Source organism: Amblyomma americanum, chromosome 6 (genome assembly GCF_052857255.1).
Source record: "Amblyomma americanum isolate KBUSLIRL-KWMA chromosome 6, ASM5285725v1, whole genome shotgun sequence".
NCBI lineage: Eukaryota > Metazoa > Arthropoda > Arachnida > Ixodida > Ixodidae > Amblyomma > Amblyomma americanum.
The window spans coordinates 131183655-131196032 of record NC_135502.1 but is presented as its reverse complement, the minus strand read 5'-3'; the positions used below and the strand labels follow the sequence as shown (position 1 = coordinate 131196032).

Here is a 12378-nt window from a genome sequence, read left to right as displayed (position 1 = left end):
AAACGAGCCAGCAGTCGAGGCGGGGAAATTTTTGAAAGTGTCAGCGATAAAAACGCACAATACTGTATATGCGGTAATAGAATAGGCAACGCAGCTGTTGTTTGAAGCGGCAGCCATGGGGTCGTAAGAGCTCTATAATACAGTCTAAATTAGCGCTGAAAATGTGTTTTTGACTAGCGGGGGAAAACACTTTGATCGAGTGAGCAGATGACTGCATAGCCAAGAAGCGTTTGCGGTAATTATCCGCATTGCGCATTATATTCGAGAAATGAAGGTATAATGGAGAAGTTCTTGCCATTCATATCGCTGTTTAGCAATCATATTGTGGCCAGAAACCCGTGTTTAATCTAGACCAGACTGGACTGAAGCTTGATGAAAAATCTTAGTTTTCTGCAAACGTCTGCCTTAAAACATAACCAATATACTGCATATCAGCTCAGTGCATAAGCACTGCACTGCTTTCATGCAGCTGTAATGCGCTACGTTGGTCCGATGAACAAAACACCGAATAGGAATGCATTGACGACATGGTGTCGTGGCGTCAACAGAATAACAGAATATGCTCATTTTTGACTCGTATCTACGCTGCAAACCACTGCGATTGCACGCGCCGCGCAGAGCGATCACCGGCTCGCCGCTTCAGGAAGAGGCCGCGTGGCGCCGCCACCGTCGCTGGAACGACCGAATATGACCACACTGATTTATATGCCTGTTAGCTCACCGTAGTTTGGTAGGCGCTTATTTGAAGTAATAAACTGTTCCGAAACTTGGTTGTTTTGAATGTAGAAGGATTGAAACGGCGTTATAATGGTACCTCTTAATTAAGCAGCCTTTTAGAGCCTTAATTATCAGAGCGTAATTTTACACCCGCGTGAGGACTCTGGCTGCGCTCCCGTTTCAAACGCTTCTCTCATGATAAGAAATTATCGGTCCGCGCGGTCGCGGTTGCTACAGCACGGATGTGGCGGCGTCCGTAGCTGCCGTTTGTTGTCACAGGCTGCGAGAAGCGAAGCATTTGTGAGTGCGCCTCAGTGTTTTCGAAGGACTGCCCGGTTCGGGAGTGTGACTGCCTGGCCAGCGATATATGGTGTGGTGGCTGTGCAAGAAGATTTGCGGCAAGAGGCAGCGCGTGAGCACACTGGTCTGCCTTAAACATGGTATTGTAGATGCTCCGGCCGTTACTCTGATCCTGTGTTTCAAGGCGCGATCGGTAGCTGTGAACGTCTGGACACCAATTCAGTGTTTGCCTCTATTTACACGCTGTCGCTGACCTGATATTCAACTGCGTGAGTGATGAGAGGGTGGCACAAAGGGTTGTCTGCCGGCCGAGCAACATACTTCCAGAATGTGCTCGGCTTGTCGGCGGGACTGTGCTCATCAGGAAATTGCCCTCATGAGTGCATCATCTGTGTGCTTAATTTGTGTGCATCAGTGTCTGTGTGCATAAGGGCAGTTTCTGAAGACAGCGGTGTCAGCAAGGCAGCGTACATGTGCCAGGTACATCGTCTCGAGTATCGATGAGGTAAGGGAAACAGCAACGAAAAATTGCTTTTGACTTTCTTCAGATGGCTGCATGCAAAGTTCATATTGATGGCTGGTGGCTTTCTTCGGGTGTGTAATAACAAGTCCCTTATGTTCCTACCCTGTTTTGGTCACATGGAAACAGCTGTGAATCTCGTGGCACATTTATTTGTAGCCTATTAAGCGAGGAAGCCTTGCGCAAATAAAAACAGCATTTCAAAATAGTCTTGTCTGTAAAGTAAAACGCACAACGAGTTTTCAGATTACTACAATATGCGGATGTGGGTGACTCGTAGGGCGTCTGCATGTCTATGGTTTTCTTTCGTTGCACACAAATGCAATGGCTTGGTATCTGCATTTTGATAAATGCAGTTGCAAAAGCATTCGTGTAGTGAGATTTTAATGCAGTTCAATATTCTCAGGTAAAGTTAACCTTGGACTTCCCCTACAATGTGCCTTGTAGCAGTTGCCTTCACTGCAACACAATAAAAATAAATATGTAATAATTATTTATACCCATCAGTCTGGCTGTAGTCAAGCTGTTTTCACAGTTTTGTTTTACTTCCTCCATCATTTTGATAGAGATGACCAACAAAATATAACTGTTACAAAAGCAGTTTATTTGAGTAGTAGTTACAGTCATACATGAAACTTTAGTTTGATAATTACAGCCCTGTGATGTCTCGTATTTGAAAGTCTTTTCTCTTGTGTGTATGAAACTTGCATTGCACTCAAGCTCACGCACTAAAGACAGTGTTGATTGCCTTCCAGGTGACATGTGTATAGTGTGCCTCTTCGATGCATCACTGCTATCCTAGGAAGTCATGTGCTGAGGAATGCTGCTGCAAGGTTCAACATCGTTCACCTCTCAGCTAGAGTGCTTCTCAAGCAAAGAATCATTCTTTGGAAGGGTTGCATTGGATGTATTCACAGGTGTCAAGTGCTGTACATATGGAACAGGATTCTTTTCAAAGGCAATCACAACTTGCACTGTGCGACACATTGCATGCATCCGCACTTAGCTGCAGGACTCACTGGCATAGTTTTCAGCTCTAGTCATGCTGTGATCAGTCTATGTAAACATTTTTTGTGCTTCAAGTTTCATTGCACACAGCAAGAAAGCTGTTCAAGTCTGTGATTTTTGTGCTGCTCTTTAAACAGGACCAAATTTTCCTTTCAGTTTGTCACTAGAGTGTGTAATGACAGGTGTGTTTGATGTGTAGACTAGGCTTTTCTCTAATACTGCAGTTCTTCACGTGACAGGAAGCGTAGAAGAAACTTTAATCCTACCATCTGCAAATTGGCCGGATGTGTGCTTATACACATGCTTTAACGCTACTGAACAGTTGCTAATTCTTAATGTACTGCAATGCTGTGTGCTCTCTTTATGCAGAATGTGCATGTTGGTGCTTTAGTGCAGTGAAACAGAGGAAGTCACCAAAATGTTTTTCTCCTGCCAGCAGAGCTTTGAACCAGTACTTCTCTTTGATTTCTGTTAAAAGTTTGTGCTCCATGACGTGATTACTGCTTCACTGAAATTTCTTGACATGCACGAAACATAGGGATGTGTATGCAGTCATTTATCACATCTTGCTCAGGGCGCAGTCTGATTTTGTAGGCAACTGTTCGTCCGATAGGAGGTCCCTAATGTGTCATCTGTGTGTGCTCACAGAGCAAAGCAAGCTTTGTCTCCTGACATTTCTTTGCCTCTGTGCCTGTTTTCTACTGTTGCTTTTAAATGCTATGTGTAGTGATACAGCAATCCACTAGTTTTTCTCTGAGCAAAAAGTGAGGCAACTCTTTCATGTTTGCCATCTGCCAAGCTTGTATGAATGAAAGACAAGGCAGCTGTCTGCTAGTTCGACCAGTTTCGCTGTGTAACGCCCCGCTTTTACCAACCTTGTTGCTGGCACTTTGCTTCTTGGCTGCTGCTAATGCTGTTAGGCGAATTTGACAAACATTCCAGACAATCTGTTCAACCTGTTTCTTTGGTAAAACTGGGGCATCAATGGATGCATTGCTATTTTTGGATTCAACACAGGAATCTATTGGATTTGGCACTTCGTGAAATGGGCATTATTAATGTGCACATATACCGCATCACACTTCTTTCACACATTGCAACTTGTCTTGTTACCGGAGAAATCTGCCTCTGTGACCCTGATGTGTGCGGGATTTTACCACTTTTTCTGTGTGGCAGCAGCAATCGGCTCATTACTGTCATTGCCATCACATGTCCTGCAGCAGTCATGAAATTTTCTTTTGTATCAAAAACAAATGTGTTTGTTGTGATACTTTGCAGAAAGGAAGTTTGTTCTACAGCTGACTTGCTCCGAAATTTTGCTTGAGCTTCAAAAGAAAATTGGAAGCAAAGCAATTATTTTTTTTAAAACAAGCTAATATTTCAGGGGGCTCAAATTTTGTGCAATATATCTTCCAGTGCACTCAATTTCCACTAACAGATTGCAGTTTTCTCTGCCTTTGTATTACAGTTGATTTGTTTAGTCAATAAAATACACCAGTTTCACTTACATCTATCCTGATCACCAGTTTATTGTCTACTTTACCCAGTACTCAGGCCTTCCCTTGCGATTAACTGTGTCAGTGCCACCAATGTCTAATCCCACCTCTTTGTAAAATTATCTATGCATGCGTGGCTGTGCTGATGTTCAGCAAAAAAAAGATGCAAATGACTAAATGCATGAGAAAATTGCATTCAACCCTTTAGGGCACTTTGTACACAACTGCGTACATTGCGAAATAATTTTTCTCGTGGTTTGCTTTAGTTGTCACTGATTTATTCATTTCAATCCCATTTAGCAACCATCGTCCTCTAAATAGGGTGCTTTTTGTGGTTGCAGCACATATTTTTCTGGCAGAATACAACAGCATAGCAACTGCTCCAGTATGTATGTTTGTAAACAATGCCTAGATCAATAATTGGAATGCTTGTTCTGCTTTGTATTTGGCATTTCTGTTTTGGTTTTTAATGGTGCGCCAGCTGTCTTCAATTGTAATGAATTGCAGGGTTGTAGTCAAGTCTTCAGGCCACATGGTCTGCTTTTGATCCCCGAAGTGCAAAACTCAGTATTCTTGAAGCTTAAAGGGCCTTGAAAGGCTAAAACAAGGGTTTTCCTCACCTTGCAGAAGTTTATAGGATGATGGGTGCCTTGAATACTCCACTACACAGCTAAAAAGTGAACCCTGTGGCGTGAAGTCTTTACGTAGGGGTCTACATGCACTGTATCGTTGCAATTCCTACTGCTGACTTCTCCTTTTAGCTGTGTATGGTATGGTGCTGTGAGGATAATTTATTTCGTGTTGAACAATCTCCTGTGGTTTATTAATTATCATGAATACATCCTATGTGGTGCACACATTAAAAAACCTACCGAAAGCCAGTGGCTACCGTCGCTGGCTAGATTGCTTTTTGTGCATCCTGGAGACTTTTATCTTAATAGTACCCTAACCAGAACACTACCGCTGTCTGTATTGGTGCCTCCCATATGTTGTCCTGAGGGCGACATCAACATTGAATGTCTTGCCTATTTTCTGTCTAATCTTACGTTTTTGTTTTTCCTGCCATGTTCCTGCCGAGGGGGTCGAAATTATCGAGAGCTCTCTACTACAGCATCTCTCATAGCTTGAGTCGCTTTGGGATCATAAACCGCATAAAACAAAGCAAATAAAGCAAGTATCTTGCACATTGCATGTGTCTTACCGTAATATGGTGTCGTCACCGATATTTACTCTCTGCCTTTATGTTCCTCCCCTGCCCCTTTGTGGAATAACAGGTGAAGGAACTTTTCCTTATCCGACCTCTCCACCTTTTCTGGCATATATCTTTCTCTCTTACTTGGAAGCTTGCTGTACTGTACTTGATCAGGCATCTAAAGGAGCTGCTTGATTTTATGGTAGGTGCATAACTGTTATTCTACAACGAAGAAACTTCAAGACGCTGCCTGACTCGTGTTGCTTGTGTGGACAGCAAGGAGGTGAGGCGGCCTGTAAGTGCTCAAGAAAATAATTTTGCCCCACCTCACAGAATGTTGCACTTACTTGCATCGCACATATAGTGTAGCTGCTTCTGTGTGGTGGTCGTGAGTGTTACGCATTCACCTGAACAAGTAGAAAAAATTTATGCCTTTCTAGGAAGGGAAAAACAAGCAAAATTGCTGACAACATTTGTAATTTTTATGAAGTAATATATGTGCCACTTACATCACAAAAGTGCATGCGTGCAGGCTTGCGAAGCAAAATATGAGTACATCACTGAATTTTGTGAGGGTACGCTCTATTCAAATTATGTTGTGTGTGTGTGTGTGTGTGTGGGGGGGGGGGGGGGGTTAGCTTTGTTTTATGTTGTTTGTTATTAATGCCAGAAAAGAATCTTTTTTCCCCGGCTTTGCACATTTAAGTTGATAATAAGGGATGCGCTCTCGGTGTGTTCTCCTTGACGCGATTTACTCCGATATTCCGCGCTTTGCAGTTTCGTTTCGTGCGCGGGTGCATGCAAACATGACTAACAACAGAGTCTGGTGCAACGCGTTGCCTAAAATGTGCACATCGGCTTGCCTTGCCAAGCATGCATTTCAGCACTAAACACATCTTGGAGGTCTTCCAAGCGCACACAGATACAACTCCGCTGCACCCCGCTCTCTGTTAAAGCCGATACGTAGCGATTAAAAGCTTTAGCACCTTTGCTGACCTGACAGTAGCTGACGCGGCGCCTAGGAAACAGTGGGTTTCCGCAGAGTTTACAACGCTAAGTATGCGAGCGTTGTCCTCAGACAGGGACTGCTGGCCTGCGCGTATTTAGGCGCCGTTTTGGGCGCCTTTTCAGCAGTGGCGGCACCACTGTAAAAATATAGCTCTCGTTGCTTCCTTTCCTGGCCCGGACGAGATGACTTTTCCCCCAGAAAACTGCCTTAGTCTCAGTTCCTGCATTCAACTGTGGCTGGTAAGCAAATGTGCGAAGCTGTCGTCGATCGTTATAAGGAGCAATGCCACAAAGGCATCATGCCGGCCAAAGCTTTCACTTTCCGCTCCCATTCGGCACGTACGCCATTACGAATACCCTGGCCCCGTTCCTGATGTTCGCCAGCTTCTCTGGGCAACAGTACGCACGCGTGTAGCGCCGCTCGTGACTCGCGGGTACGCCATCAGTTCACCTCGACTGAAAAGTCGTCTAGGCTGCGCCCTCGCTCGCACCGCCGCATCGAACTCGATGAATCCTTTGACAACCGACGTGCGAGTCTTTCGCACTGAGTAGCCTAAGTCTGCCCTTAGCTGCTGCCGGACATCCGACATGATACTCAAGAGGCCGCAACATATTTCACTCCTTCGCACTGCCCCTCGACGCGTATGCACCGAAGATTGCAACGCAGAGGCTCAGCGCAAGCTCCCGGAGCGGCGTTCTGTTCCGTACTTGGCGCCAATAGTAGCAGACGACGGTATTTATTTCTAGATCAGTTTTTACTTTTTTTTTCTCTCTTCACGTAATCAGATTTTGTGGGTACGTAACCTGGCACCGCCTTGATGGTTACGTCACGCCTACGTCACAATTTGAATAAAATGGCGAAATGTCGAGAATAGGGCCCCTGGGATCCAGTGGCGTATCAGCATCCATGCGTGTCAGGCATGGAGGAAAGAAGCGTGGTATCAGGCCTGCAGTCAGCTTTAAGAAAACAGCACGTGCGGTTCGGCAAAATCCTACTACAACAACGCTACACTCGAGGAAGGACTTCGAAGTCCAAGTATTCTGACCATTCTGATTTCAAACAGGGCAGGTTGTCAGTGGCGGTTCGCACGTTCGATGCATACGCATGGTTGTGGCTGTTGCCGCTGTTGCCATAGTTACTCCTCACGACGCTCCACATGCAGTCATAAATTATAAACAAATAACAAACCAACATTAAAAAATTATTCTAGTTTGAGAGTGTTTTGTCATCTTCAAACTGAAAATAAATATACTTTTCAGTTTTTACAAAACTTTTTAGCAAAACGACGGGCGGCGAAAGACGAAACAACAGAATTAAAATGGTTAAAATTGTTAGCTATATAAAGCGGCTGAAGTGCATTTGGTTTTTTAAAATATGCTTGTACTGGTGCTAAGATGCTAGCGACTAGCATCGCTAATACCCTGTAACTACTCTGTAGCGGTTTTTGCCGCCCATGGGCAACGCAGTGCAGCGCGTCGCGGTGTTTCCTGTTTCATGCGCGCCGGTCTTGGTTTCGCGTCACAGATCAGGCGACTGCTGCTTGAGCCTCGTTTGTGCTGCTCTGAGCCGTGTCATTTGCTTGCAACGATAGTGTTTCTATGGTTTGCCTGAGACGCCGGAGGTCGCTTCGTTGAAATAAGTTAAGTGACTTACAAGCCATGGCTTCTCTCTTCAAGAACAAGAGAACCACACTTGAGAGGGTAGAGAAGTTCATCAGTCCTTTGTATTTCACCGATGTTAATCTCTACGGGAAAATCTACCCAGAATCGAAAGATTTAACCAGCCTGTCCGTGTGGTCGACGCCTCATCGCGTGTCGTTCGATGAAGCATCCAAGCAGTCTGAATATGTCAAGACGTCTGTTGGTGCTCAGTTCGGACCTACGTGGGCGACTTGTTGGTTTAAGGTAATCAGTGTTGCAGCTACTTGTTAAAAACAATGCATGCAGCAACATTTTCTTACTGACGGCGTGTTACTTGTTTCAAGTTGTCAGTTATCAAATTCCAGTTATCACATGAACAGAGCACGCGAATGTAGAAAAGAAACCTTCCCTCTCTCTCTTGTATCTCCTCCATTTTTTTTTTCCTTTCATTCACAGGTCGTGATTGACATCCCAAACAAGTGGTGTGGCAGGGAAGTTCACCTGCGATGGGACTGTGAAAGTGAAGCACTTATATTCACGACAGATGGAAAGCCTTTGCAGGGGTTGTCAGGTAGTGTTCATATATTACTCAAAAGGTATTTGATCATACGTGCCTGGGTTATGAATGTCATGCATATTTGTATGATACAGTACACGCATGAACATCACATAGTCTGTCATACCGGCACAGCCAAACAGCCTGGGTTTTGTGTGCCGAGATAGTTTAAGTGTCCAACAGTTTTTCATTGTTCACTCATTGACCACTTTCATCTGTGGTGTCATCGTAAGTGTCATCATGGACAGCTTACACTCACATCATAGTGGGTGCTGTGTTGGAGGCCACCAACACAGTGAAAACCTGCATATTCTTGTAATCCGCTTGCCACCACCTCTTCCAAACTGCATGTGAAAGCTGTCCAGTGCTCCATCATGATGCAGCCGCCGCGGTGGCTGAGTGGCTATGGCGCTTGGCTGCCAATCTGAAAGACGCGGGTTCGATCCCGGCCGCAGCGGTCGAATTTCGATGGAGGCGAAATTCTAGAGGCCCGTGTACTGTGCGATGTCGGTGCACGTTAAAGAACCCCAGGTGGTCGAAATTTCCGGAGCCCTTCACTACGGCGTCTCTCATAGCCTGAGTTGCTTTGGGACGTTAAACCCCTATAAACCAACCAAACCAAACCTCCATCATGATGCCCATGGCATCACGTGCAAGAAGTTGTAAATATACTTAATGCCACCGAATCTGGAAAGTATCCAGTATCCAGAGACAAAGGAGCTGCAGGAGTTTTTTTGCGGGCATGTCTGACCTTGCTAAGAAGTGCTAGCAACTGCTCCATCTAACTGCCACCTATGGAACTGAGCATTCAGATTGTGGAAATAGCCACCGCGGTGGCTCAGTGGTTAGGGCTCTTGGCTGCGGACCCGAAAGACACGGGTTCGATCCCGGCAGCGGCGGTCGAATTTCGTTGGAGGCGAAATTCTAGAGGCCCATGTACTGTGCGATGTCAGTGCACGTTAAAGAACCCCCAGGTGGTCGAAATTTCCGGAGCCCTTCACTACGGCGTCCCTCACGGCCTTAGTCGCTTTGGGACGTTAAACACCTATAAACCACAGATTGTGGAAGTGCAGTGTAGGTTTATAGTGTGTGTGGCTTCTTTAAAAGGGCACTGAGCACATCTCCATCAAATCTTTGTTCTTTGCAAAAATTGATTCTATGTATTTTTCTGGCTGTATTGGCAGTTGTCTGACAGAAATAAGTGCATTTATGCACCCTTTTCAAAAATAAATTTAATTGGTTATTTTTATTGGGAGTTTGCCCAGAAAAGCTCAAGATTAGGAGGGTATTTTGAGACGAAAAGCGCTAAAAAAACACACAGACGCATAGAAAGACGAAGGACAAAAAAAAAGTCCGTGTGTTTTTTTCGCACTTTTCGTCTTACAATGCATTACCAACTAGCCCGCACCCTCACCTTGCTAAGCTTCATTGGGAGGGTAGTCCAACCTACAAAAGTGATAATCCTAATCACATTTAATATTGCAGCCCGAGTACTCTAGTTACTAAGTTGCATAACACACTATTTGAGAAACTAATAAAGAAGAGAATAATGGACTTTATTGGAAAAAACAAAATCCTAGCCCCAGAGCAGCATGGTTTCTGCAGGGGTAATTCTACTGGAACAGTAGTGCATTCAGTTACAGAAAGAGTTAATTGTGACTCTGTCAACCATAACATGGATACTTGAGAATTATGGATTTCAAGGACCAGCCAGCAAAGTTTATCCGATGTTATCATGCAGTTCATGTAAATATCTGACAAAAGATGTTCAGTGGGTGAAATAAAGACTGATGTTATACAAGGGTCAGTACTAGGCTGTCTACTTTCTTCCCTATTTATTAACAAGTTTCCCGGCAACCTTAACATGGGGAAGCAGTCTTGTACATAGATGACACGGCTCTACTAATATCGCGCCAGTTAGCCGAAGAGACCGAAGCACTTGTGAATAATAGCCTTCGTAGAGCGGTAACCTTGTTTGATACTAACAAACTAGCACTGAATGTGAAAAAAAAACGTTTAAAATTTTTGCCTCTCGTCGAATAACAATGCCTGGAACATGCTACCTGCATCTTGGATTGAAAACTTATTGAAAGTGTACAAAACTACAAATACTTGGGAATAACCCTTTATGAAACACTTCACTGGGCACCTCATATGGATATGACCTATATAAGAAGTTAACCTCTGGCTTCTATGTGCTAATTAAAGTGCAGGAACATTTCAACAAGTACTCGTTCCACATGATATACTTCAGTGTTTTCCATAATCATCTTATATATTTCTTTGAACTTCTGGGTTTCACCTTCGCATCATACCTGACAAAAGTTAGTATCCCGCAGAAAAAGGCAGTCGTAATAATGTCATCTGTGCCCAGAGCAACACTGCATCGTCTAAACCACTGTTTAGTGAATTAAATATAATGCCCTTCAACATTGTCCACTACTACAAAACTGCCATTTGAGTCCACGAACTAATTACTATAGACACTCCGCACCGCTAGTCCATATTCATCTTTTCCAAACATGACACTAGGCAGGCACAACAAAATAATCTTAACTTACCTTAGCTCATAACATGCGTGGACGGCACTTATTGTCTTTCATCAGGGCTAAAATATGGAGCAACTTTTTGTGTAACCTAAAGCACCAACCGAACTTTGTGTTCTCATTAAAACGCTACTATTTAAGCAAGGAATGTAACACAAAAGTATAAATACTGTTGTTCACAGCATTGCTTGTGAAAAGGATTGTTTTATAATCTGATAATATTATAATATATGTCATAGATCTTTTACTACCCATATCGGCTTAGGATCCAGATGGTTATATTCAGTACCTTCTGTATTATTTTTTGTGAAATAAACGTTAATTCTGAAATTTATTGCTGAGAAAATTGGATTTAAATATCTGCCCATCTCTCGATTCAAACTCATGACGTCAAGACTGGAAAAGACACGATGATCACTGTTTGGAAGTAAATGGCAGTGCAGCATAACCTCAGTGGACCCATGAAAACAAACTGCCTCGATGCACTGCAGTTTGTTTGCAAAAACAGCTGAGGAGGAGGATTTTATTAAATGGACTACAGAGAGCTCGGGCTCTTGGAAAGCTATACCCTGCCTAGGCTTCATACTCGCCTCACTGAGAGGCACCAAAAGGGCTCATGTGGAACCTTGGCTACTTTTCAGGTGGTGTGAGTCATCAGGAACGCCTTTCCTTCACAATCACGCCATCAGCTAGCATTTCCTGCCTTCACCATGAGTTTTTTATTGAGATGGCATGCAACCACCTTTTTGGCGCTGGAAGTCCCACCATGATTAGTCCGCCTGACCCCAAAAAAATGTTCACTCTGAAGAAAGCTGACATTGCTGTTTATGACAGAGAGGTAAGCAATGATTTATGGGAACCTAGCTACCATCCCGGTCAAAGCAGACCACGTGGATACTGATTGATTCCAATTGGCTCTTAATTAGTTCAAATTGTGTTTTGTCCAGTTGTAAATGGTCTTTTTTTACTGGGATGCAGTATGCAGGGCATTTATCTCTCCTGAACGTGAGCACGGTGTGCTGATATTGTTATGTGGTGGCAAGCTGAAAAACGAAATGTGATCACTGATGGCGTTGGTATAATTTAATGGCTGCGGGCCTACCATGAGCGCTGTGCCCACGCCACCGCCTGCTTCCATCTTCAGAGTTTGTGGCTGCATATCGAAAGTGTATTTGTCTTGTTTGGAGCAACTGTTTAGGCAGTCACAGCAGCAGGCTCACATGAAAATAGTGTCACGGATTAGATATCTCAGACCGCTTGTCAGTAGTCTGGAGAGATTTTGCAATTACCCATGATTGTTATGCTTTATATGGTGCTTTGCAGCAGCTTAGTTTGCTATACTGATTCATAAGTTGAGTCTGGGATAAAACAATGCTTTCTTCGCAGCATGCAGC

The 12378-nt window shown here is 44.0% G+C and overlaps 1 protein-coding gene and 1 long non-coding RNA gene across 3 annotated transcripts in view; both read left to right on the top strand.

Annotated features, from left to right (window-relative positions):
- The first annotated feature begins 76 nt into the window (after positions 1-76).
- Positions 77-5247, top strand: LOC144094104 (uncharacterized). The gene is made up of 2 exons (XR_013306403.1): positions 77-1522; positions 2293-5247. It is a non-coding gene; the product is annotated as an uncharacterized LOC144094104 (long non-coding RNA).
- A 1607-nt stretch (positions 5248-6854) lies between these two features.
- LOC144094105 (alpha-mannosidase 2C1-like) overlaps positions 6855-12378 on the top strand; it is a 72967-nt gene continuing 67443 nt past the window's right edge. Inside the window, exons 1-3 of one of the 2 annotated variants that reach the window (XM_077628016.1) lie at positions 6855-8146; positions 8339-8453; positions 11626-11822. In XM_077628016.1, the coding sequence (XP_077484142.1) occupies positions 7901-8146; positions 8339-8453; positions 11626-11822 (558 nt within the window). In that variant the 5' untranslated portion in view covers positions 6855-7900. The remainder of the gene's footprint in view (positions 8147-8338; positions 8454-11625; positions 11823-12378) is intronic. The other variant, XM_077628015.1, reaches the window with a different exon arrangement.